This window comes from Hippopotamus amphibius, chromosome 1, assembly GCF_030028045.1.
Source record: "Hippopotamus amphibius kiboko isolate mHipAmp2 chromosome 1, mHipAmp2.hap2, whole genome shotgun sequence".
Classification (NCBI taxonomy): Eukaryota; Metazoa; Chordata; class Mammalia; order Artiodactyla; family Hippopotamidae; genus Hippopotamus; species Hippopotamus amphibius.
The window spans coordinates 179475007-179502805 of NC_080186.1; the positions used below are offsets into that span (position 1 = coordinate 179475007).

The 27799-nt window shown below is 40.0% G+C and overlaps 1 protein-coding gene across 3 annotated transcripts in view; it reads right to left on the minus strand.

Moving 5' to 3' along the window:
* Positions 1-313: 313 nt before the first annotated feature.
* Positions 314-27799, minus strand: part of TNFAIP8 (TNF alpha induced protein 8) — a 124206-nt gene continuing 96720 nt past the window's right edge. For all 3 annotated transcript variants that reach the window (XM_057736894.1, XM_057736885.1, XM_057736876.1), the window contains exon 2: positions 314-2033. In XM_057736894.1, the coding sequence (XP_057592877.1) occupies positions 1468-2033 (566 nt within the window). In that variant the 3' untranslated portion in view covers positions 314-1467. The remainder of the gene's footprint in view (positions 2034-27799) is intronic.

A 27799-nucleotide genomic window follows, 5' to 3' on the forward strand; every position in this document is an offset into this window, starting at 1 on the left:
AAAGTCACCACCTCCTCTAGACTGCAGTGGGTTAAAGAAAATCTCAACCTCTGGAATTTTTAGTTGTAGGCCCTTTCCTGGTGAGCTATTATTTTAATGTCAATACGCTGGGAGGCAGGCAAGTTCAAGGCAAAGGAGAACACTAAATCACAGACTGAGTGACAATGCAAATACTTAGCACTGGTGACTGAGTCTGTTATTTCCTAGGTGATATAGTTGGCCAGGGGGGTTCTATTTCTTTTTTACAAAATAAGCAAATGCTTACTTTATCATTCACACATACAAAATTATATAGAAACAACACACAAACTGCTTGGAATGCAAATATTCTTTGGTTTACTCATCAAAATAGCAAATAACAAAATAGCAAAAAAACCTTATCAGTTAAATAAAAAAGTGACATTCTTTATTTACCTATCAAACCTTACTAAACATTGAAACGCTCTAATTTTCATTCTCATGTTCTCGTAGCAATATCCTTTCTTCCCTTTTGCCTTTCATCCCCCTAAATTAAGTTATCCTGATGGGCTCATCTCTAAAGTAAAGATTGTTTTATCATTCTTAAAACCAATTACTTTTTATTGTCCCAATATCAGGAATGATCTAGATTTCCACTTTGTCTCTTACATTTAAAACAGATATGAAAAATGCAGGTTCTGTCAGCACATTTTCAAGATGACATAAAAGTTAAGCCCTCAGCAAGCATTTCAAGGCAATGGTATGCCATTTGGGGGAATTTTCATGTTTTGGGAAGTTTTACTGTTGCTACTAAAAACCAGGACTCAATTGCAGAAGCACAGTCTTATGTTAGACATTATTCATGATGTCAAATACAACTGGTTTCTACCATACTGATTTCAGAGAAGCAGTTTTCTATTTTTCTGAGGGTTCAATTTGACTGTCAATTCTTGAATGTCTTAATTCTTAATTAAGATGGAATTCTTGAATGTCAACGACAAAGTCTTTAACAAAAGAATTTTTAACAAAAGGTAAACTTGAAAACGGAATTGTTTCAAAAGGACAAGTGACAGTAAGAGATAGTTCTTGGCTTTTTAAAAGAGGTACACATACATAGTAAGGAATAAAGGTGAATCAAAATACACAATTCTGTACACGTTAGAAATATCCAATGTGCCACCAACACAAAACTGCCTTAAAAAAGATGTCTTGAGGTTTGGAGCTACATGTATCTTTCTTTACATAACTCTGTATTTGCATCATGCAACCACACATCTTTCCCGTGATCCGTTAACCGTTGGGAAGCTATTAGTAGAATATTTGGCAATATGTTTTGCTTCAAAGAAAACAAGCCTCATAAACATTATCATTAATGCCTGACAACTGAATCGGGCAAAGTCTTTCTGAAATATGTGTAATCTTTAAAACATTATTCTTTTTTTCCTTCATAAATCAGCAGTGCTCCGTCTTCAAACAAATCACGAGCAGTCACGATCTCAACTCACACGCTCATATGTTCTCTTCATCTAACATTTTGTTGATACCATCACACAGTTTTTGTAAGTGCGGTTTAAAATTTCCAAAGGGATTATACAAGGCGGCCAAGAAATCACAATCTGAAAAATGATCAAAGACATTATTAACCCGTCCGTGTGACTTGGCAGTGAGGTGACGCTGGATGATCTGGTGGAGCATCTCTCTACACTCATTTAACAGCCTGGATAACACGTTCCGGTCAAAGGTGAAATCCACCTGGTGGAAACTGACCACGGTCATAGCAAGTTGATGAACTTTCTTCTTAAATTTCTCCATCAGTGCTAGCTCATCTTGGTTAAACTGATTATTCCTGTAAAGAATGGCCAGCTTGATGACTGTTTTGATGAGGTTTTTGATGATTTTCTCTGCCTCCTTCTTGTTCTGGGTGTACTCCTTGGTCACCCTATAGAGCTCATCCAGCACTTCGCTGCTCGTGTCATCAATTAAGGTGGTAGCGATGGATTTGGATGCCATTTTACCCAAGATCTTCTTTTGTGCCTGAACGGCCAGGTTTTTGGAATTAAAGACATCTGTGGCCACTAAAAACAAAGGGGAGGGGGATAAAAATTCAGTAAATATCAGCAAGAGAAGCAAATTAAAAATCTCATCTGAAAGAGTATTTTCCTTCCAATTTTTCCATTCTATGTTTTGCCTCCCATTTACTGAAATTAATTTCTGTACAGAAAAGAACTAAAATAATTTTCCTACACTTTGGGGAATTAGGTTCTCATTGGTGAAATTAATGGGTGGCTGTGCATAATCTTTAAGGTTTTTGGCAATTCGAGTGTTTTATACCTTCTGCTTTGTAGCCAATACTTTGTTTAGAAGTTTAAGGGCTCTAGGTGGGGGGTGGGGAGGTATAAATCAGGAGCTTGGGATTAACATACACACACTACTATATACAAAATAGATAATCAACAAGGACATACTGTATAATACAGGGAACTCTACTCAATATTCTGTAATAACCTATATGGGAAAAAAAATCTGAAAAAGAATTAATATATGTATATGTATAACTGAATCACTTTGCTGTACACCTGAAGCTAATACAACATTGTAAATCAACTACACTCCAATAAAATTTTTTAAAATGCTAAAATAAAAAAAAAAGTTAAAGGGCTCTGATTATCAAGATAGTATGTCTCAGGAGGCAGTAAGTTTTTATGCAATTTTCCCTAGTTTTAATTGTATATTACATAAGGAATATAAAATCAACTCTATAATTGTTCTCTGAGCAACAGTAACCAAGAATGATTTAAAGAAACCCATTTAAATGTAAGAGGGATAAATAACACAGCCATGATATTGAGTAAATTGACAAATTCATAGAAGCTAATCAAAAGGAAAGCCCTGCTTTAATAGTCCAAAATTTGCAAAAAGTCAAATTTCCTGACATTGGTCAGCACCTGCCAGTTTGATCATCCTAACCACCCTGAATTTCAACTCTCCAAAGTTGAATGTTGGAAAGAAATATTCCTTGGAGAGCTTATTGTCACTTGCTATTTCTAATGAATGGCCATTATGCCCTTTAAATTTTTATACGATTTGAGGAAATAACCCTACTGTATGAGCTAATGAAATGTGCCACATGAACAACATACTTTGAAAAAGCAGACGCTTAGACTTTACTTTTGTAATTATTATAATTTAATTGGACAAAGATTTAAAATACAAACAATAAGGGTTATAAGTATTAAATATTAATGAGACCCTACGTGATGCTCTTAACTTACAGCCAGTCAGTGAAGATGCTCAATAAATGTTTATTCCCCAAACCGAGTTTAATTTTTCTCCAAAATTCTCCCCCACTCTGCTCCACTACAACTGTGCTTCCTCCCTCTTCTCCTAGGTGCTTGGGTGTTGGAAAGCAGTCGTTCAGTGATGAAAGATGAAAGGCTTAAAAATACAGATATGTAGGAATGAGTCAGTGCATTAATGATATTATTAGAAATAATAAGGAAATTATTTCTAGTTTGGACAGGTTAGCAACATTAGAAAAAAAGAGGTAGCCGCTCCCAAATCCAGGCTGGGAAGGTACATAACAGAGTAACTCCCTCAGTGTGGAACTTCCATGTCAGATTTGCAATTTGGGCCAAAGTAGCTCCTGGTATATAGTACAGGTAGCTGCCAAGTGATTCCTGATGACCAGGACGTCATTCAGAAATATACACGGCCATACATCCTGAAAGAACAACTTGACTGAACTAGAAATGGTGCCCTCACAAATGTGGATCTTTAAATTTGTGAAATGTGAACTGAAACTGCAGAAGAAGAACTGAAACAGATTTTGAGAAAGAAAAGGAAAGTGAAAAAGCAAGAGAAATAGCCAACTTGATGAAGAAAGTTTCCAAGCTTTTTAATATTTTCATCATTTAAGCAGCAGTCTATTTCTATTCCCACTCTTCAATGGTTTGCAAAAGTGTATGGTTTCGCACTAAGGAACTGATGTGAAAATGAATGGCACATGTATAGTTAATATTACCATATTAAGACCAGGGACTGGGTCGGGGGGAGTTGAGGGAGGGAGGGAATATGGGGATGTGTGTATAAATACAGCTGATTGACTTTGGGGTACCTCAAAAACTGGTACGAGTGTAAAGCAACTATATTCCAATAAAAAAATAAATAATAATAATAATAATAAAAAAAGACCAGGGACCATCTTCCATGACTGAACTTAAGAAACAGACCTCTACAAATAATAAACCTGATTTATATAGGAAGGGACTTGCCCAAATTTTCAGATACACAGTAACTAACTAGGATTTCAGGAATTTATCTTATATAAAGTTGATAGGTTATTCTGTTTTTAACTGATTAGAATGTGGCACAGTCTACAAACATCCCATCTGGGATTTACTGCAATGCCTGTACAATGGCAATACTGTACATTGTGAAATAATGAAACCAGATGCAGATGGATTTAAAAGATTCCCCTGTGCTTCTTTTTCCAAGGCTGGACTTGGAAGTTCGTACCTCTTTTAAGCTACTTTTCTTATTAAATCTAAATGTCCCATTTAATTGCAAACATAAAGACAAAAAAACTTCATGGTGTAGCACTTTAACTTCTTGCAAGAGAAAGGTTGCTGCCTGCTAAGCAAGATTGTTCCCCATTTACTAGGAACCCAAACTGAACCAGGACAGAGAAGTTGACCTGTGAGGCTTTCACATTTGTTTCAGAGGAACTTCAAACCCTGCTCTAAAAACACAGCAGCAGCTTCCTACTTTCATTTTATCCTTTGGATTATATCTAGTACAGTCATCTTTGAAAACGAGGATGAAGCTCTTTCTCCCTCTTTGCAGGGAAGACATGCATACAGTAGATTTCTTTCCTAGCATTAGTGAAGGCTTTTTCAGAGCCAACTGGGAGTTGTGGTTGAGAGTTGCTGGCCAGGACTGTGTAGTCTGTGATCATGAAATACGATTATTTTTTCTTGCAAATTAACTGCCTTTAGCCATTCCTGCTCATGCTTGTTTGTCAGTTCCACATCCTCCACTAGATCAATTAAATGTCTGGTGTATCTCACAGCTAGTCCTGGATCAAATTTTTCTCCTTCACAATCCTCACCCCTGTGTGATCTCATCCACTCCCAGGGCTTCAGATATCACCCATGTGCCAATGACTCCCACCGTTATAACTCAGCCCTGACCTCCTTTCCGGACTCATTTTGCAAATGCACTCAAGGTTTTTACTTTTCCTTGGCTATTTTGCAGGCATCTCAAATGCACCGTGTCCAAAACTGAATCCTCGATTCCCTCCTGCCCCCAAAGTGTTCCTCCTCCATTCTTTACTATCTTAATTAATAGCATCCCTTCCATCCTTGTGCTCACGTCAGAGACTGGGAGTCATCCACCATACCATACCCTCCCTTATCCAGTCCATTGCCAAGCTCTTGCCATCCTACCTTCCTCCAATTCTCTAAATTCTATCCACTTCCCTCCATCTCCATGGACAACAGCCCATCCAAGCCCCTTTCCAATCTCCTCCCACATGACAGCCAAGGTTTTAGAAAAATGTAAATTAGAAAATGATGCTTCACTTAATTCTTTGCTAACCATCACACTTCCTTGTTCTTAAAATCCTCAGCATTGCTTACACTTTCATTGCCTGCCTGCCTTTACTAGAATCTAAGCACTTTGAGAGCAGATGTTGTAGATTTTATTCACTGCGTCATCCCCTGGGCCTACGAGGGTGCCTGGTACACGGCACTTCTTTTTTTTGTTTTCCTTTAAGAACTTTCATTGAGATACAGTTGACATACAATAAACTGCATATATTTCAATACACAACACTTCTGACAGAAGCAGAAGCCAGCTGCCCCCCTCTCTTCACTATACTTAAATACTTTTCTGTGAAAACATGTTGACCTGCAAAATAAGAGTTCTAAATACATATGTGGGTGTTTTGTTTGTTTGTTTTAAAAGCTAGAGAAACAGATATTTGCTTTACCTGGTTAAATATGTGGTTTTCTTCCTTTGAAGTGCACCCCAGAGTATGGTTTCTCTTACTGTCATCAATCAGTTCTTTTAAAGAGGAAAGATTTAGCAACTTAAGTGTCCACTGACAGATAAATGGATAAAGAAGAAGTGGTATATATACACAATGGAATATTAGCCATAAAAGAGAACGAAATATTGCCATTTGCAGCAACATGGATGGACCCAGAGATGATCATACTAAATGAAGTTGTCAGCAGAGATAGACAAATATCATATGATATCACTTAAATGTGGAATCTAAAATATGACACAAATGAATTTATTTACAAAACAGAAACAGACTCACAGGCATAAAAAGCAAACTTATGGTTACCAGAAGTGATGAGGGGGAGACAATTTAGGAGTTTGAGATTAACATCTACACACTACTATGTATAAAACAGATGAACAACAAGGACCTACTGTATAGCACAGGGAACTATATTCAATGTCTTGTAATAACCTATAATGGAAAAGAATCTTAAAAAAAAAAAAAAATATATATATATATATATATATATATATATATATACACACACATCTATCTGAATCACTTTAGTGTATACTTGAGGCTAATACATTGTAAATTAACTATAATTTAAAAATGGAAATGTAAAAAAATAAAGAGGAAAGACTTATTCTGTACTATGAGAAACCATCAAAGGGCAATAATACAAATATTTAGCATAAAAGCAGGGTACAATGGTTCTGACTTGAGCTACAGTGGAAGATTAAACATAGGCCCACCTCTCCCTCTGTCTGGACCTATGATGAAACATGCAACCAAAAGTATGCTCTGGGAAGCAACTAAGATGTACGAATAGGAGATGTCCTCAAAGGAGAAAGTGCTGGAAGTACTGATTCACTTGTGCTTGAAAATATATCTGTTGTTAACTAATAAAAAATAATGCCTTATATCCAAAACATACAAAGGATTACCACTATATCAAAACTATTTAAGATTGTTTTCAGAAATACATGTGATTATTACTTGACACCTACTTATCTCACTGCCCCTCCTCTATGTCTTTACACCTCCTCTCTTGGCTTAATCAAATAGTCCATTTCAGCAATGTTTGCTGCAAGGCAAACTGATATTTCGGGAATCCTGGTTTTAACATCAACAATTATAAATTTGGAGATAAATACTGATGTTACAGCTATAATGACCCATGTACACAAGAAAAAAAGTGCTTAAAAGGGAGAAAAAACCCCCAAACTTTTCCATGACATTAATTAATGGAAAACTATAGGTTTCTGAAATTAAAAAAAACTATCCACAACATTATCCCAAATAAGAAATTGCTAATATAGTGAAGTACTCAAGTCACTTTCTTTACAACCTCACCAGCAAATACATAATTTTTTCACCCACCAAATTTGTTATACTTGGAACTTTTAAACGGTGACTACAGATGCACATATGTCATTGCTAATTCTTGCCTAGTTAAAATTTGATCCAGTGGGCCCAGTGTTAGGAAGGATGGAAAAGAAAACAATTTGGAGAGCATGCTTAGCTGTTGTGGTCTGTTAGTAAAAGTTCTTTAAACAAATATGTAAGACCTTAGCTCTTGTGCATTTGAATTACTCCAAATCTAAATAGGGCTTAGTAAAAAAGACAGCTTTGGGGATAAGAAAGGGGCCATAACCAACAGTAAACACTGTCACAAGAAGTTAAACAGCGAAGAGTTGAGCCCCCGATATTGGGATTTGGTAGTGCTCCAGGAGAAAAGCAAGGAATTGTGGGGACACTGCTGATGTGTCTGTGACACCAGACTCCACAATCAAAAATTCCAAAGTGGGAAATTCAGCAAGATAGAGAAGAAACAACAAACAAAAAGAAAGAAAAAGAGAGTGAGAGGTGGGGAGAGAGCCACAGCCAGCAGAAGCAGCAGAGATTCAAACTGTTGAGAGACGCTGACCCTGGAAAAACCAGAAGCAATGACCATGGCCGCAAGCTGGACGCAATCTTATCCAGAGAGAAAAGCCAAGTGCCAGGAACCTTAACCTCCAATCACCCTCAGGTCACACAGATGGAGCCCCTAACGCAAAAGAACACAGTCTTGAGAAAATCAATACATCTAAGGTCCTTAACCTGATGGCGAATGCAAACTTGGGTGTGTGTGTATTTTTCTGACCCCAAGTGGTTGAAAACCAATGGTATGCCTCATCACAGGGTCAAGCTAAGCCATTCACTCTGTGTCTCCTGCCACCTTCAGAAAAGCACATGCTCATTTTAAAAGGCAACATATTAAAGAAGACAAATGTCAGGGAAGATGGTGACTTTAAAAGGAGCCAAAAAAAGAAAAAAAAAATCAGTGGGTGGTTTTCCATGGAGTACTGGGAATTGCAAAGCACCCCCTTACAGATTCCTTTCCTTGTTCTTCATGTAGCTATTTCACAGCTCTGTAAGTAAATCCTGTACTATTGCAAATAGCTTTTGTCCACAGAGATACAAATAAATTCTGTCTAGAGGTGCAATTGCGTCCTCATTTTCTTGCCTGCTTGTGTTGCACTTGGCATTCTCCTTTGAAACGATTATAAGAGCTTACTGATTCCTCATTAGTTAAAGAGTTAAGTTAAAATTTTGTATGTCCATTTTGTATTTTTATAAGTCATGAGTTGACCGTCTTAAAAACATACCTTTTAACACATATTAGAATTTTTTCATCAAAACCATATAAAGTAAAACAAAACAAAACAAAACTGCAGTACATATAACCCTTTAGTGAGAACTAATACACATTTCCTGTGGCAACTAATTTCCCCAGGGTCCTGGAAAAGAAGAGTGTACCTTTAAAGTCCAATATTCTGTAGCTGATGGTTCCATGAACTGCCATACTGCTCAGGGATACTACTGAGACTCAGTTTCCCCGTCTACAAGATGGGAATAATGATCCCCATCTCTTGGAGTTGTTGCAAAGACAAAAGGACATGGACCACAGGGGAGGATCTCACACAACGCCTGGCACTAAGCAGCTTTCTCCACAGGTTTGTTTAAAGAAAACAAATTAAACTTCAAATACCTTCTGACGCGCTCTAGTACTGAATGACATTTGGTGAAAATTAATCTACTCCTTCCAGAAGTAATATGGAGCTTAGAAATGCAAAATGCCAGATGGTTATGTGAAAACAGAGACCTCACATAGTTCAGTGAATAAGGAGTTATAGATCCTTTTCCATGATGACATTAAAAAAACTAACATATATTAAAATTTTCTTTATCAGGAAATTTCTCTTTTTTCTTAGGTGCTGAATCTGTTGATAGCAATAGACCTAGTACCATAAGGACTCTGATAAGTAACACAAGTGTATTTTGTCTAGAGAAAACTGGCCCACAGAGAACAGAATTGAAGCCCCCCCCCCCAAAAAAAAAGACAAAAAAGTATCAATATCCATACAAAGTTGTACAACAGGGAAAAAAGGAAAGGAAATGGGCCACATATAAAGCCAAAGTGAAAACCCACAGTGGCCAAAGAGATTACTCCATAAAGTCACGGCTTCTTTCCCAGATTTCCCAAAGCTTCCCAAAGAACCAGAGATCCAAAGGCAGGGCTTCCTGCCAAGTAAGAACAGCATGGATGGAAACAAAAGATCAAGGTCAAGAGTCCTGGGTTGTAGACATGGGTACAATTTAATTTCTTTGAATCTGTTTTCTCATCTGCTAAGTGGGGCATCATTTCAAGGTGGTATGGGTTAAGTGAGAGTTGAATTGCAAATCAGAAAACCCCTGACAGCGTGCTGGGCTCCTGAGGACAGACCACAAATGCACACTGAGTTTTGCTCCCTTATTTAATACATTTGCGATAGAGAAGCAGGAGTTCAAACCCAATATTTACATACACTGTGTTCTTTCTACTCATTTCTCCTTATATCTTCTATTTCCAAATTTGTGGACAAGAGAAAGTATGTCCTAAAGAAGACACTATGAAGCCTTTCCCTGTGTGATCGCGGGCTGTTTTTGTTGCTTGAATGCTGGAATCTTTTCATCACGATTTTGGGTTCAATTGTGTATCTTTGATTCCTGAGGCTTAGTTTTGTGTTTCATGATGATTTTGAAATTGAAAATGTCATTTCCTAAGTTTCAACACCTTTACCTCATATTAGACTTCATCTCTGCTTTTTTTTTTTTCTTTTTGGTTAATTTTCTCCAGGAATCATGTGATGCCTTGATTGCTTTCTGGAAGGCATGAACTCTGACAAGATATCCCTGCCACCTCTAGGTGCACTAATACCAGGATTGGAAGAAAGTTAGATGATATGTATATGAAGTGGTATGGTTGGATCCCATGGAATGTCAGTCTTGTAAGTATTAGGACAGAGTTTACAGGAATAGAAATGAGTTTTGTGGCTACTCAAGGTCAGAGTGAGAAGTTTACAGTCATGAGAACCCACTGGCCAGCCACCATATTTTGAACTTACACTACATTATCCCCAGAACTGCCTAGAATCTGCATTGTCTTACTGAATCTTCACCACAATCCCAGGAGGGAGGTTGTTATTATTCCCATTTACAGATAGGGTAACTGAGGCCCAGAGAAATCAAGTTGCTTTCTCAAGCCCATATAGTCAGTAAGTAGAAGAGATGGACTTGATCCCAGATATGTCCAACTCCAAGCTATTTTCTTAAGAATTATGCTACTCTACATAAGCATAAAAAAGTTCTCTCTCGAAGTATAGGAAGACCTAATATTTGACTAAGTGAAATGAAATAAAAGAAAAAAAAAAAGAAAAGAAAAGAAAAAGAGACCAGGTCTCCCTGGGGGGGAAGAAGAAATGGATTCCATAAGGTAAATCAATTCAGCTGGGCTTGAAATAGCTTGTATTTCCAGGGAAATCCCAGAGTAGTTTTAAAACATTTTAAAATATAATTAAAAAAAATAATACGCTTACATTACTCAAAAGCCAGAATGTAAATATTTAAAATGAGAAGTGTCTCTCTCAGCATTGCCGCCACTGTACAGTCCTGACCCCAACCACTGCTGTCCAGAGCCAACAACTGTTCTTAGACTTTTGGTATCCTTTCAGAGTTGCTGTCTTTTCTGTATAGATAAGCATATATAGGAATAGATAGATACTGAGCAGGGTGAAGAAGTCTTAAAAGACTTGCAGTTCTTAAGAATGCTACTTCTGAGTGATGAGAGACTATAAACTGGGTAATTCCAGTATGGAACTCTGTAATTCCTTGCATGACTCTGATGTAAAATGGAGAGATGCCAGAGGCACATGGCTATTACCTGTGTTCCCATACACGCAGTAGCAATGAGTCCTTCAGTGAGTGGTGAGGAGGTAGCAAGTATGAAACAGAGGTCTTTAATTGGGGGAGGGGGAGGTTATGATTAGAGCAACTGTGCAGACTTTATCATCCAGATGGGATCCCTTTGAAAAGGACACTGTTAGTAATTACACTTTGACAACAAATCTGTGACTATTTCAGCAGGTAAATGTAAGTGGTCACTAAAGACTACTTAAGTACTCAAGCGCTAAAGACTCTCAAGACTAAATAAGACAGGGTCAAAAGTAAGGGTTACCCAAATATTTAGAACCTGAGACGTTTCTTGGGAATCCCAAGAGCATTAGCCAGTTTATTCCAAATTATGTTTAAAACAAAGACTAATTCCTCAAGAAGTTAAGAGTCTTGGGCTTCCTAGGTGGCACAGTGGTTGAGAATCCGCCTGCCAATGCAGGGGACATGGGTTTGATCCCTGCTCCAGGAAGATCCCACATGCCGTGGAGCAACTAAGCCCGTGCACCACAACTATTTAGCCTGCGCGTTAGAGCCCATGAGCCACAACTATTGAGCCCACGTGCTGCAACTGCTGAAGCCCACGTGCCTAGAGCCCGAGCTCCGCAACAAGAGAAGCCATGGCAACGAGGAGCCCACGCACTGCAACGAAGAGTAGCCCCCACTCACCGCAACTAAAATGAAAGCCCGCACACAGCAAAAAAAAGACCCAGCACAGACAATAAAATAATAAATAAATAAATAAATTTATAAAAAAAAAAAAAAAAAGAAGTTAAGAGTCTTGGCGGGGGGTGGTGAGTCCCTGTAGATAAATAAGTTTGGGAAATGGTATATATGAAGGTCCCATTTGAGTTGCAAAAAATATACAAATAATATTAAAGGTCTTGAGCATTAGTCCAGTAAAGGAACATTTTAACTTTACTTAACCAAGTTTTCCAAACTAACTTCACAGATGACCCATTAACAAATTTGTAGTATAAGGCCAGGGAAAATTATTGGCTAACAAATTGACTTGAGTTCTTGCCATCCCTCTGGAACAGATTCACAATTGTTTCGTGCAAACAGAGTCAGGCAAAGCCAGGCAATGTGGTGACTGTGAGCGTGGGCTCCAGAGGCACACCGTCAGGGTCGGAAGACTGGTTCTGCCACTGAGTGTCCCTGGGGCTAATTCCCTAGCCGCTCTGTGCCTCAGTTTCCCCATGTGCAAATGAGGATACCGGAGGTTTTTATGAAGATTAAATGAGAATAATCCATATAAAGTACTCAAGATAGCACCAGATATTTAAAAACTGCGTCAATTAACGTGAACTATTATTGCTGTTGTCGTTAATGTTGTCACCCTTATTATTAAGGTAGGTATTGTTGAAGTCCCGCTGGTATGGGATGATCGAGTCTTGTGAAACAGGAGTGAGGAGAGAAGAGAGGACATTAACCCAAAGACATGAATCATTCAACAAAACTTCTGAGTGTTTATGATGTATCAGATATTGTGGTTTCAGAGGTGAATAACCTATCCTTTCTCTCCAGACACTCAGTCTAACGTGGCTGGGGGGGGGGGGGAGCGGTGAGAGGTGGGGCAGATGAGCACGCAGCTCGGCCTACATCACTGTACTTTACAATTTTCAAACAGACATACTTTGGCCATGAAGCTGTGCTGTACGTAGCCTATGAATAGATGTAACTCCCCCTCAAATTTTTTTCCCACCAAAATGTAGATGTGAGCTTGTGCACAGAATCCAGAGAAAATGTTTTCAGAATAGAGCTTACTATATTAAAGCCTCAAAGAGAAAGTTAATCTCTTTAAATGATACTTTAACCAAAATTTGAACAGGGCCTAACACTATCACTAGGCTTCATCTGGGTTGGAAAAATTAAATAAAAATATCCTACAAGTGTTTATACCAAACTGACTGTAGTGAATGCTTCTTTTTCTTTTTAAATTAAATGAACCCTTCCTTATTTATTATGTTGGATTAGGATACCTTATGTTGGTCTTAAAGACTTTTCAATTAAGCTGGGTGTATTTACACATTCTCTTGAGGACAGGAAGCCTTTCTACTGTAGATATAATCCAAGCTTCCACCAAACTGTAAAGGAAAATCCTCTAAACAAGCTCCATGACTTTCTATACTTTTCCACCCCCTACGTTCTCCCATCCTGCCAGAGGCCCTGGCTCCTGATGAATATTTATATTCATGCTATGCTTCGAAAACCAGTAACAGACTTTGAAAGCCAACATACTAGAGTGCAGTTTAGTTACTGAACCAGCCCCTAAAACTGGCATCAATGGTTAACACACCCTTTCTGGTCTCCTCAGGCTGCTCCTGGCTGTATAACAAAGACAACTGGACAATCAAATTACAGCTGACATTTGCATGGCATTCCACAGTTTGCAAAATATTTTCACTGTAACACTTTCATGTGCTTATGAAAGGGTTTGCTCTGGTTTGGTCCTCTGATTATCACTTAACCCTGAGGGAGCAGATGAGAGGACAGAGGCTCAGCAGTTGAGGGACTCGTCCGAGGGCATTTAATGAGGGGCAGAGCTCAGGTACGTGGTAGCCAACTGTGGCACATGGCTGCTGTGTAAGAAAAGTGAAATTAAGAGAATGTTTGGTATTTATGAATTTTCTATCAAATGCCATGATGTTGCTGAGCCAGCTGCATAATCCCACTTCTTAGAGCTTCTCTGCTCCCCAAGATAAAGCAACTCCTTGAACCAAAAAATAAGGAGGATGGGTCTTACACATCAGAGAAAAGAAAAAAAAAATTAAAAAAATAAAAATTGTGTCTACCGTGTTCCACTCCTGAAAAAGTCCTGCTCATCCTTTAAGGATCAGTTTAAACACCACCTCTTCCAAGAAGCTCCCAGTGGCAAAGTAATCTCCCACATTCAAAGGAAAGAATAAAGTGTTCCCCCTTCTAATGTATTTTCTGCCTTGTGGGAGAGTTAAATTCTTACCTCATCTTACTTGATTACAATCCTTGACCACTACGGTACCACTCTCTTCATCGATCTATTCTTCAAAGTGCTTAACACGTGCCCTCTAGCTGCCACGGACTGAAACAAACCCCACTGTGCTAACCTGCTTCCATGGAACCTATCATTATGTCTTCAGCAATTCATGAAGATGTGTCAGGAAATCAATTCAATTTCATATATTTAGAGCTCAACAAATGAATTTACTTATACTCCATGGACAAAAACACAGCCCCACCTGTGGGATGTCAAATACTTTTTGTTTTAAAGGAGAGGAATCTACATAAAAGATATGCATTTTCTCTCTCTCTCTCTCTTTTTTTTTTTTTTTTTTTTTTTGTCTAAGGCTTTTCTCCTCTGTCCTTCGCCAGAACATACAGAATAACCAACCACTTTTGTTTGGCGAAGTGACCATATTTAGCTAACTCAATCCCTACAGCACATGTTCTGGAATCTACCATGAAAATATCCCAAACCCATCTGTTTGAGTATTTTAGGAGCAGTAACCTCTTGGCCTCAGCTTGGGCATCTGTCAAATATGCATCTTGGCACAGCCTCCCAACATTCTTGTCAAAACCTTTCCCCAATAACTGTATGAAAAGGTTAAGCTCGTCAAGCATTTTATAGCCACGTCAAGTCCTAAGAGGCTAGATCCCATTAAAGGTAAGCAAATGGTAAGATGGGATTTGCTGGGCCTTAAAGTGAACCATCTCATTCCAAGTATAAAGATATACCGAAGCTCTAAAATTCCAGGATATAATAACCTTGAAAAAAAAAAAAACCCAGTGGTTTACAGAAGCAGTGTGCTTACTGCTAGCTGCTCCAGTGTGGCACTTAGGTTCTCTGTGAAGCGGTTTCTACCCCTCTTTCTAACCTTTTTCCCCTGCTCCTAATGCTCTGGTATGCTCCACTGTTTTATTTAGATCAGGATGCCTTGTAGAGGTTGTACCTGGACACCCCGTTCTTTGGCCTTGTACAGTGTTGTATTCTTCTGAAAATTAGTGGTCCATATTTTTTTAAATAAATTTATTTATTTATTTATTTATTGGTTGCATTGGTCTTCACTGCTATATGTGGGCTTTCTCTAGTTGCAGAGAGCGGAGGCTACTCTTCGTTGCAATGCGCGGGCTTCTCATTGCAGCGGCTTCTCTTGTTGCGGAGTACAGGCCCTAGGCGCGCGGGCTCAGTAGTTGCAGCGCACAGGTTTAGTTGCTCTGTGGCATGTGGGATCTTCCCAGAGCAGGGATTAAACCCATGTCCCCTGCATTGGCAGGCAGATTCTTAACCACTGCACCACCAGAGAAGTCTCTCCATATTTTTAAAAATCAAAAAATTTAACCTCAGTATCTGTGTTTCTGGTTTGTTGTTTTTTTTTTGAATAATCATAATATCTGACCAAAATGGGCCCACATTCCCACGTGGGAACCATGGTCTTGAGGTAAATTTTGGAAGCCACCTTTAGAAGGAGAATACCCTTCCCAGTTTACCATAGGCCATCCCTGGCCATCTTTACACAGTTATGTTCAGTTCCTTCCTTACAGAAATAAATGTAACTACACTTCAAAGCCAACTTACAGAACTCCTACTGGCTCTTTAGGAATTAGAATTCTGCCCAGCAGGGTACCTGTATGTCAGAAACCAGAGGACATGTGCAAGTCCCATGGATTTTAGAAATAATTTAAACCTAAATGATGTATAGTCAGTGAGTGTCTACAGAAGGTTGCTGGGGAAAAAGGTAGGAAGGTTAAGAGTAATAATAATTTGTTTTCATGACACTTGTTATTTAGTTACAGGCATCAAAATCTCCCCCTAATTTCTACAGAATGTGTTCACTGGGTCCCAAAGAGGTGGCAAATTTGCCAAATTTATAAACATCCTGGAAGAAAGCTGAACTTGGATTTTCCATACCAGTTTGGAGCTCTACACAGTAAACAGACTTTTAGCAGAAAAGCCTTCTCCCAGTCAGTCATTCATTCATTCACTCGACACATTTTTTACTGAGCGCCAAAGTGCCTGCTCTCAAGAAGCACAGATTCTAGCAGGGGGAGACCTAAGACACAAACAAACAAAGAAATATGTATAAACATGTCAAGTAGTGACAGGGGCTAGAAAGAAATAAGGGGTGTGTGTGTGTTGGGGGAGAATGAGGAGACAGTGGCGGTTGAGGGGAGACTACGCTATTTTATCCAGGGTAGTCAGGGAAGGCCTTTCTGGAAAGGTGACATTTGAGCAGAGATGTGAAGGAAGCAAGGGGGCGCCATCTTGGGTGAAATCCTATCCGTTCCTCTATGATCCTTCCCAAATATTTCTTCCTTGAAGCCTTTATTCATTAACCCTGTCAGAAATGTTCTCTCTCCCACTCTTTCAGCAAACTGCTTTATATCATAATTATCTGCTTCCATTTCCCCTGAAAGTAAAATCTTTGGGACTGGTTATAACTTATTATTTATTCCTTGCCATAATAAATGCTCAATTAATCTTTAAAATGCACTTGCTGGGTCAAAAAAATTCCCAGGTTGTTCTGAGGGAACAGGAAGCCAGGGGAGGCAGTGGGAAAAGGGTACTGGTTTTGTATAAGACGCAAGCAACATAAGAACCTATAAATGAATTATATTATTTTAATTAGGTAGCATATCTCAAAACTTTAATTAGGTATCATATCTCAAATATTATATCTCAAATTTACCTAAGAAACGAATATTGCGATATAATCCTTTGGAAAAAGTTTATCCTAAATGAGTCCGTTCATAACTAAAGACAGGCATCCGAAAAAAAAAATCATCTTTTGATAGCACTTGAAACTGGTAAAAATTATTGAATAACCCACACTCTGCAGAGATAAGATAATTCCGTTTTTAGGATAGATATTGCTTTTTTAATATTAAAAAAAGGCATTTTTTAAGGACTAATTCATAAGTAACTGGACTTTTAAAAAGGCATAGACTCCTTCTTTGCTAGTTTGTTAAGAAAGAAAAGGTTGAAAATTGTTAGGGTTATAAAATAAAAATCCTAAGCTTTCTATTTTGTCCTTATTGAAACTGGCTAACTTAAAATTATATTTAGAATTAAAGATAATAGAGCCAAATAGTTTTGTTAAAATAATCATAATCCTTTGATGTTGAGTCATACTTGGTATACCGAACTCTTTTTTCAGTTAAAGAAAATAACTAAAAAAGGCCATTATAGTCGATCTCTTTTAAGAACTAAAAAATGTTTCCCTGAGTACATTAACTTGCTGTCTTAGAGATGGATTACTTCCCTAATGGTAGATTCTTGGGTAAAATAAACTTTGGCAAATAACAGAACCAATCAATTTTACCACTAGTTGCCAAATAACAACAAAATAAATCCCTTCTCTAAAACACTTTGGCAGCCCCCACCTTTTCGTAGCTTTGTCTTTCCACCCACTCACTCAGTGCTCCAGAATTAAGGCCACCCTCCCACTTCTCCCCATTTCTGTCACCAGTCCTACTTTTAGAGATGGAAGAAGCCTTGGAGACCACAGGCAGAAAAAGAGGCCCAGAGGTTAATGCACGGTTACAATGTGACCCCCATTAACTCCTGGTTGCTGGCTCCCCTGTGGAAAGGTGCTTTATGCTGAAATTATCAAGAATAGCAAAGAGTAATTTCTCCATTTAAAACAGAGCTTACAAACTCGGGACTGGAAACACGTTTTGGTTGGGCTCCCATGATTTTTTTTCTTTTTAAAACTGAGATAAAATTTATATCACATAAAAATCGCTATTGTAACCCTCTCAAAAGGGTAAAACTCAGTGATTTTTATTGCATTCACGGTGGGCAACACTCATCTCTATCTAATTCCAGAACACTTTCAACAACCCCAAAATGGGCCCTCATAATGTTTTCATTTTATTTTTCTAATTAGTAAAGAACATGCAAAAGTTGGGAACATCGACCTAAAAATTTACATTTGCCATTTCTCAAGAAAAAAATCTGACCTTTGGGTAACATTTGGGGGCAGAGGGTGAGAGGGGCTAAGAAACAGGGTCTGTGCAGTTTACCACCTGGCCACACGCCCACGGGGGCCAGGAACTTAGCCAAGACATGTGAGTTAGCCACCCCTGCCTTAAAGGCTCAGGGACCCAAAAACCCTTCTGAATCACTTTGCAGACTTGGGTGTGACTCCAGCAGTGATTCCAAAAGGCTCGCAAGCCCTCTGTTCCCCTAGCTGGCAATCAGGCTGAGCAGGAAGCCTTCCTAGTTCTGACTTGTCAGCACATCTCTAGGCTTCCACCACCTTCTGGACTCACCTTTCCCTCAAAATGCCTTGCATTTTCCACCCCGGCATATTTGCTGAAATCTCTCTCTCTACCCAAAAAGCCATCCTGTACTTACCTGAGCAACACTCTAAACCCTCATTCTTTGAGTACCACCATCACGACTTGCCTTTGTTTTCTTTTTAAAAAAATTTTTTTAGAAATTTATACAATTTTAAAAGGTTATTTTCCCTTTACAGTTATTACCAGATATTGGCTCTGTTCCCCATGCTGGACAATACATCCTTGAGCCTATCGCACACCCAACAGCTTGTACCGCCCACTCTTCCACCACAGTATTCCTGCTTCCCCCCTCGCTGCCCCCACACTGGTAACCACTAATTTGTTCGCTAGATCTGGGAGTCTCCTTCTTTTCTGTAATATTCACTAGCTTGCTGTATTTTTTAGATTCCACATATTGCTGATATCATATAGTATTTGTCTTTCTCTGACATTTCATTTAGCTTAATGCCCTCCCAGTCCATCTATGGTGCTGCAAATACTTACCATTGTTTTGTACTTACTATCTGTATTTTATTTCCCTCTGGTTACTTAATATGTTATTTAAAAAAATTATTTATAAAAGGAACCATATACACAATGTGGCTGGAAACTGGTACTCCTCCCCGAAATATATCATAATCATGAAAATCATTAAAAATTTGTTAAATCATAAAAATCATTTCAATGAGGGAAAAAACCCCAATACTATTCATTTCTAGCCAGCTACTGCTGCCTGCCAAAGGCCATGAGCCCCATGTCTACCTGCATGGCACAAAAGGGGTGAGTCAGTGTGAGTAAGGTGGCAAAGGTCACAGAGCCCCAAACACAGGCATTCTCTGAAAATGGTGCAAAGGATTCCAAGGGAGCTGAAAGGGACTAAGCGTCTTGTAAAGTTACAGACGATGAGCTAACTCTGTGCCCGGGGCCTCCTAGAGTCATTTACTGTACCACCACCAATGGTACAGGCACCATACTTTGAGAAATCCTGTCCAAAGCTTCCTGCCATGCTGCTCGTGTCAACAGCTGTGCCTCAGATACCTCGGCCACCGAAAGCCCTTCCTGAACCTCTCTAACCTGGATGTGGCAGCCCCCTTGCATGTACTTCCTCATGCGCCTGTCTGATATCTCCTCCAGACTGAAAAGCCCTCAAGGGCAGAGACAGGTCTTCCACACTGCACATCCTTCTCTGGTGAAAGCTACTGGCCTTAACTTACATCTGGTCAGATTCCTGGCATATGCCTGTCTTGACATCCCCGGTGAGGAGGGTTTTTGAACCGACTTTCAAAAATTGCAAACCAGTTTCTAAATGAACAGAAACATGTCCTAATAGATAAAGTGCCCAATGTGGTGAAAGACAAAGGGATAAATAAATGCATACTGTTGCTCTTTCCTAAATTTGAGGATATTTTAAAGCACTGAACACAATGACTACTGGTGTGCTAAGTTAAGATCTATCCTATGGATCAGGTTTAGTTTTAAAGGGGAGGAGGTGTGCCTAGCAGGTTGGGAAGGTAGGTTCGGTGTCTAGATTTTGTTTCTGGGGTGGACAGAGGGGCTGAGCACCTTCTGTGATGACTCCAGGTCAGGAAGAATCAGTTCACACTACTTGGCTCAGCTTGGTAAAGAGACACAGGATAAAGATTTCCACAAGCAAATAAAAGCAGCGTCTACTAACCTAACGTTAACAAAATATATACATCAGGAGACAATTTACGATGGTCAATTTGTAGTTTTATGGTATCCAGATTAATATTCTAAAAGATTGGAGGCCTTATAAGGTCAGTACGCATGGTGCATTGATGCTAATTTATAAGGCTAGAAATGTAATTTTCTGAGTCAAATGATTAGCAAGGTTTACAATCATATCTTTGTTCTTAGGAAATATTCCTGATCATATCTGGTAGTTATTTTATATTGATAAATAACAGACCCTCCAATTAAAACATTGTTTCTATGGAGAAAGAGAATCTACTTTTTTTGAAATTTTCTCTTTCATATGATTTTTAATATCCTCATTGCTGTGAAAATAGAAGATATCTTAGAAAAATAATGTTGAATTTATCTCTAAGATGTGAGACAATGTACACTGTAAAGATTACATGCTTAGGAAAAAGATGAATCAAGTCTTTATATGATTTGAGTCAGTTTCTAAATCTGAAAATTAAATCTACCCTAACTGAATAGGTTCTCCCTTGAACTAGTCTCCTGTTAATTTTCAATTCATGTCATTCAGTCTACTCCTGCTTTGAAAAGGATGGTAAGGGGAGTTAACAAATTTGCCAAAAACAAGGGCTTTTCCTCTTACATTTTCAGCATCCATCTTTAATGCCATTTGTTGATCCTAGAATGAAAGAAACAGATGCTACTGCTGGCCTTGAAATGTCAGCTCATACAGTATTTTTAAGCTATCAGCTGTATAGTTAGTCTTTATATAGGCATTGGACAAGTGCTTCTCTGTACCTTTACTTCCCTGAAACATACAAATACGCAAATGCCAGAACTCCACCCACATTCCAAGGCAGGGCACGTTCTATCGAATATCCAAAATGAATTCTCCCCGATTTTCCCTGTTGACAAATCAAAGTGAAATCTTTTTCCACTACATCCTACAGAATAAAATAAAATCATATGCCATACTGCCCCTGCTGAAACTTAGAAACCATGTTTAAACGAATGTTTAGAGACTCTAGCTAACATCAAAAGAAATTTAGTTCTTGAATAGCATGTGTCTAGCATCTATGAGTATTTTTCTTCCATTAAATGTGTATTATCACAAAAGAGAGCAACCTACCTCAGATACAGGCCAAAAAAAAAAAAAAAAAAGAGGATGTTTTAGAATTCTTGGATTAAGATTCCAGGTTCCAAATGTAGGCCTCAATAATCTCCTAGGTCTCCAAGGTTTGAATCGTGTCTAATAAAGTATCAAGGGGTCAGGGGTTTGGAAATCTTTTCTTGAGCTGACTTACAGCTCACTGCATTCTGATGGGGGAAAAAGAATCTGAAATATTTTAATACAGTATTTTTTTTTATCATGAGGGATAGCTGAAAAGATGCCTGGAACACAAGTTGGAGGCTGGTGTTGGGTCAGTAGAGGTCCTAGTAACAGCTACTGCTTTGTTCTTTGGGCTCAAGGCAAAGTGGTCGCCATTTTGGGGGCCCTTCCAGTCTGAGAGGCAAGATTTTCTTTTTAGGCACAATTCATATCATTTTGATCAGCAGTTTGCCTTTATCATTCATTATTTGATAGAACTTCAGAGTACGTCTGTGCATGGTTAAAGGGCTAGGCCTTTAATTTGCTGTCCAAGTCTAATAAACTCCATTTCTCATCTTCTAGGTATAAAATAACAAGTGAAAGCTGAGATTTTAGTTGTTAAAAGGCTTTACCCAGCCCCAAAGAGTTTTACATCTGGATCCACCCTGTTTCTCTGTCCCTCAATCAAGTAACACCTTTTTCTTCTCTAATCTTTCTCCTAAAATTGCTTTTTATTTTAAACTAGATTTAACCAGCAATAAGCTACAATGGCTGGAACTCAGGAAGAACTCCACAGATGTACAATTCCAATGAACTGAAATGGAGAGATGCTTCTGTGGTAAAACAAACAACAACAACAACAACAAAAAACTAGTGGGGAAAAAAAAAAGAGGCATTTCAAAGACAAGAGTTGCTTAAAAACACTCCCTTTTCCATTGCCCTACAAAATGAGCCCATCTGACCCAAATGTGAAAGACAACTCTCCAGTTTCCATCACTTTTCAACAGAGTAATAAGTTAGCCTGTTACAGCCTCCATCAGCCTAGACAGATCTGGTCTGGTTAAAGCCCATCCATGAGTCTGTGCTGAGCTCAGGCATGACTACTGTGATTCAAAATAGTAGCTAAGAGACTGAGTATCACCCCCTTGGCCCCACAGGAACCAGCAAAGAGAAGGTCTTAACAGGCCTTCTTAAATGCCCCTCATGGGTATAATACATTCCGAATGTCCATCTTGGTTTCAGCTGTCAGCTGCCACCATGGATGGTACAACCACCTAGCGAGCACAGTGCCCTCCTGTACCTAAAAACCAGACAGCAAGGCCAATGTTGGGATGATCCATCAATCACAGGAAAACAGCAGAGGTTTAAATTCTGCAAAATATTTTACCCTCTGGATCATACTCTACCCTCACACTTCATTGGTTACCAAGCATTTTCCATTTGCCTACAACGTACCCATCATCATAAAAACTAGAAGAGTCTTGCCACAACAAGGCAACAAAGGAAGAGAAGCAGTCTTCACGACAAAGGTAGAGAAGATTAACATTTTATAATAGATTAGGGAATCATTTTATTCAATGAAAGTTTGGCTTGCACACACAGTTCCCCTGAAAACATCTTACTAGAACAGGTATAGGTTACTTGGAGCACAGGATTCCTACATTTTCAAAAGACTTGATTTTTTATCAAATTCTAATCCAAGGCATAGTAGGAACTCTGTCCCTCTACCTTGAAAACAGAGGAAACAACAAGGAGGAGCACAGAAGAAGAAGCATCATTTCAGAGTCATGGCCATGTTCAGCTCAACTACAGTAACTAGAACCCCGTTCTTTATAAATTTATGATTTATTTCTAAATTTGGCAAATAAAGCTGAGTTGTCCCAAAGAACAATCATTGACCTCTCCTTAACCCAAACTAAAAATATCTCCGTGCATTTTGTATTTTAAATCATCATTCCCTGGCACAGTTTCTTATCTGGAAAACAAATAGAAGCTCAGAGACAAACACTTGCCCAGAGTTAAGAGAAACACTTTGTTGTTGTTGTTAGAGATGCTCTCATCTAATAAATGTTGTATTTAACTTAGCATTTCCACAAAACATGGTATTAAGACTTCTTAAATCCCTAACACAAAAAAAAAATGCTGTTTAGAATAAAAAAGGAGAGAAAAACTTGTATTGATATTAACAGAGGGAAAATTACATTATTTAGGGAGACAGCAAGACAAAATAAAATATGAAGTTATCTTTGAAGTCCTGATACAATAACTGTAGGCAGAGAGGTGCTGAAAAACTTTTGGTATCTGTCAAAATAGTATAAATTCTTCCTGAGTTGCTAAGGGGTTATTTGATAAAAGAAATCTAAGAATCACTAGAATGAGTGGAAGTAACTTTGGGGGAAAAAACTGCTGCTTCAAATGGGCCTTAGATTTAAGAAGACAAGTCTTGAGTATACAGCTCTCTCGGCATGTCCTTGACGCTTTCAGTTATAAGCTGTTACAAAGGCAGGTGAAGATTATTTCCCTACTACCTACCTCAGGAAGGTGATGATTTAAAAGGAGCTAAAAACTGAAGAGGCAGCAAGCAGAGAGTACTGATTCTAGCTGATTCTCATGACTATTCAAATAGTCTTATTTCATTAAAAAAAAAAAAAACCCCACTGACACCATAAAGTTTCAATCTGTATAAGAGAAAATGTTAGGTGAAGTGATGGCCTGGAAAAAGTGAGAAAGCAAAGTGGCTGCTGTGAGCTTCACACTTATCAGGCATGTTGAACTGAGTGACAAAGACCTATTCTGTCCAGAAATCCCCCGCGTTATTTTTAAGTCTGGAAACTGGTTAGTCATATCTATACCAAACACTTCCTGTCCAGGGGCAAGATGATGGCGACAAACTGCCAAGTTTAGTAGCTGCCTGCATCCGGTCAACTGAGTCATTCATGGAATAAAAAAGAGCATCAAAGATAAAAAAAAAAATCTGGCTAACTGAAGCTTTCAAAGACATGCGCTGAAAACAGGTGTGACTACTTCACAGAAGAAGGATAGATGGTGCCATGAAAACAAAACAGAAAGAAAACAGCAGATAATGTCACTCTAAGGGACTACTTTCTGGTACTGGTTTCCGTGAGATTCCAGTATGACTACCAAATGTGACAGTTCTCCCACCCCCCCGCCTCTGGATTGCATAGTCCAATTGACATTCCACATCTTCACTTACAAAAATGCCCGGAGATGCAGAAGGTCTCAAGGAACTAAACAACAACAACAGAATCAATGTATTCCTTTTTCTTTTCATTTGATGTAATTATATTTTAAAGGAAGTTGTCTCCTGAGAATTTGAAAGAAACGAGAACACGAAGGACTAAAACATAGATCAGGGATGTCTTTGTCCACTGGTCTAACACCATGATGTTACGTTAAAAACCCATCTTTGAGAAAAAGAGGAAAACAATTAAAGACTGTAAGAAGGACCCTTTCCCTAGCAGCCCTGAGGGCCGTGTCGGCCTCAGCTAGGCTGCCTCTCCCAGCAGCAACTCTAATTTACCTGATTAACCCTTCCACACGTTGAGACAAGCCTGCTGAAGGTGCAGCACTGAGAAGCAGGAGGAACGCCTCCCCTCCCCCACGCCCCAAGTGCTGGCAGAGGGGCAGCCCCAAAGCATGCTGGGATGGACGGTGACAACAGGACTGTCAAGAAACCACTCCTGCACTTCCAGGGTTATCCTCTTGATCATCAAGTCAGAGCAATGGTCGCGTGGGCCAGATAATTCACACCAGCTCTGCCCGTAAAAACCCTCGGCCTGAAATTCTTCAGTGAGCCTGCGTACCGTCAGACTTGCTAACGAATGAACGCCCCAGAAATTGGGCACAGCTTCACTGGGGGAGGGGGTGACAGCCCTCTACTCCTCCAACAGCCATTCACTAAAAGTCCCACCGGCCTTCCATCCAACGGATGGCACAGCCGAGCTGACAGCTTTGAGATGACTCCCCTGGGCTGGCATTACTGCTTTTCTAATCCATCCTCTGCCACTGGCAAGCTTCTTGAGGAAATCATTTTTATAACCCAGCAAGAAAGTCACGAGGGATCCGAGCCAACACAACACAGCCCTCACTTCTGGGCAGCCCCAGTTTAGCCACGGGAAAAGCAGCAGCATTCCTCAGTGTCGCGTCCTCGTTCATGGGCCCCTGCATTAACCCTGCCTCAGAAGAACTGGAGCGCTTGTGTGTCCTCCAGACGCCGCAAGCTCACGGGCTCCGAGTCTGCATCGTGCTTTGGAGACGAGCCCCTCTTCATAACTCCTGTTAACTGCACAAGCAAACAAAATAAACTGCCAGAACCTCTCACCCCATGGTGGTCTCCTGCCTGGTTAGTTATCTCTAGTGTTGCATAAATTTTCCTTTTTTTTGTTTGTCTTTTTCCCCCATTTCAAAGTTATTTCCTTACTCCTCCATTCCTTTCTCTCTCTGAGGAGGCTCTGCATCAGGCCGGGGGCCCAGCCCGTGCCTCCACCGCCGGCCACGCCCCATTGCTCCGCTCCCTATTTTTTCCCCATTGTTCCCTTGAAATTTCAAAACCTGCCAAATGGCCACTCCCTCGACTTCCTTCACTATTTGGGTTTCCCATTAGTTCTTCTCCTTCCCTTTCATTGGTGCTCCTGGCCCCTGAATTCTACCTGCTTGGAAACTCTCTGGAGAGATTCCTTCTTTAATTACCGACGTTCTCTAATTATCTACCTTCTCTAAAGAACTTGAGTCCAGCGCTTACACTTGTGGTACTGGGGAGGGGTGCATTTTCATGGTAGCTGTTTCATAACTGACTGAATTCTGATTTTAACTCTCAAAAGTTGAAAATGGTTTTGTAAGTGCTATACAATACGGAGAACAGTCAGCGCACTAATATTTTGCTTTTATCAGATAACTGTATAGAAGGAAAGTATTCCTTGGAGCAAGCCCATCCTTGCCTGCTTTTTACGGAATGGGAAATGAGTACTTCTCAACCAGGCAAACATCATAGGCTAGGCCACGGGTGGGTTCTGTCTTTGTGATCATAAGTCTCCTTACTTATCCCGCACCTCCTGGGTGAAGCTGTCTAGTCACTGACACACGCATTATCGCACGGGTTCTCACCTCAGGAGAAATTTAAAATTCCTTAGAATGGCTCCACTTACTAGTGTGCCCCAAATCCTATTTAACACATACAAGACTAAAACCCTCAGAGTTTCAGATTATATGTCAAATCTAGGGTATCCCTGGCAGAATCACCAGTGGTTTTCCAAGACATGCATTCCTGTCACAGAAAGAAAAAACTTGGGCTGAGAGGCCGTGAAGGCAAAAGGGAAGAGAGAAAAATTCCCTGCTTCTCAGACTGGCCAAAATTTTTTCCCAGTATGAAGAGCTGAATTAAATTTCCTACCTATATTCACTTCTCACCCTCATGTACCAGTGCTGATTCTGTGCAATGCCACAGGGAGAGGTCAGAGGTGATGCGGGTGGAGATCAGGAAGGAATCTGCTGGCAACTGGCACTTGGAAGGTGTGCGCCAACGGAGACGATGAAAGTCTCCCTTCCTCGGGAGCCTGGGTGCTTGCTCGGCCCTGGGCCCCCCATGCCTTCCCTCACTTCCTCAGGTGCCCACTAATATTGACTGCACACTCATGGGGTGTTCTTAGCAGAGGAGCTCTTCAAACACAGGCTCCCAGCTTTTGCTGAGGTCCAAGGAGAAGACGGCCAAGCAACTTTCTTCAGCACCTCTCCTTAAACATGGCTGACCACCGCCTCCATGGGGCTCTTGTCCTCCTGGCTTCTAAAGCCCTGTTCTCTCTTTGGTTTCCTCCTACCTCCTACCTCCATCTCTGTTTCCTTTACCGGATGCATCTACCTCTTTCCCTTGTCAACGTGGGTATTCTCAGAGGCTAACTCCACAGATGAGCCCTCACCTCTCTCTTCAATCTTTCCCTCAGAGATCACATAAGGGAAATCAATTCTCCTCTTCTGACCGGAGATGCTCACACTTTTCTGCCTGGGCTCCTTTACCCAGGCTCAGCGGGTCCTCCAGACGCGCCCAGGAGTCTTGTCAGCTTAGTATTCCTAAAACACTACTTTGCATATGCCTGATTCCAGCTCAACCCCCCCCCCCCCCAGGTCCTTATAATAATTGTGCTCACCTCCGAAATGGTATCTGAGGCATGCTTTAGTTTAATGCCAATGCCTGTATTTTTCTAATGAGGAAACCGACGTTCAGAGAGACTAATCAGTGACGGCAGGTTGCACAGACAACCAAGGGCAAAGTCGGGAGTACAGCCGGGCTCCTGATTCCCAGTGCCTTGTCTGCTGCCCTCTGGGCAGCTTGGCTTCCAGGCTAGCGCCATGTACCGCTGCAATACAGCCCACCAATGCGCCCCAGGAACTCTCCAGTCCACGCTGCCGTAGACCTCCTTCCTTCACTCTCCTCTCCTCTTCCCTGAAGGGCCTCTCTGAAGTCCCCGCCAACCCCTCCGTGAAGGCACAGATGCCCCCGATGACGTCTGGTGAACACGCCCTCCTCTCGATTCCCAAAGGGTCTACTGCCT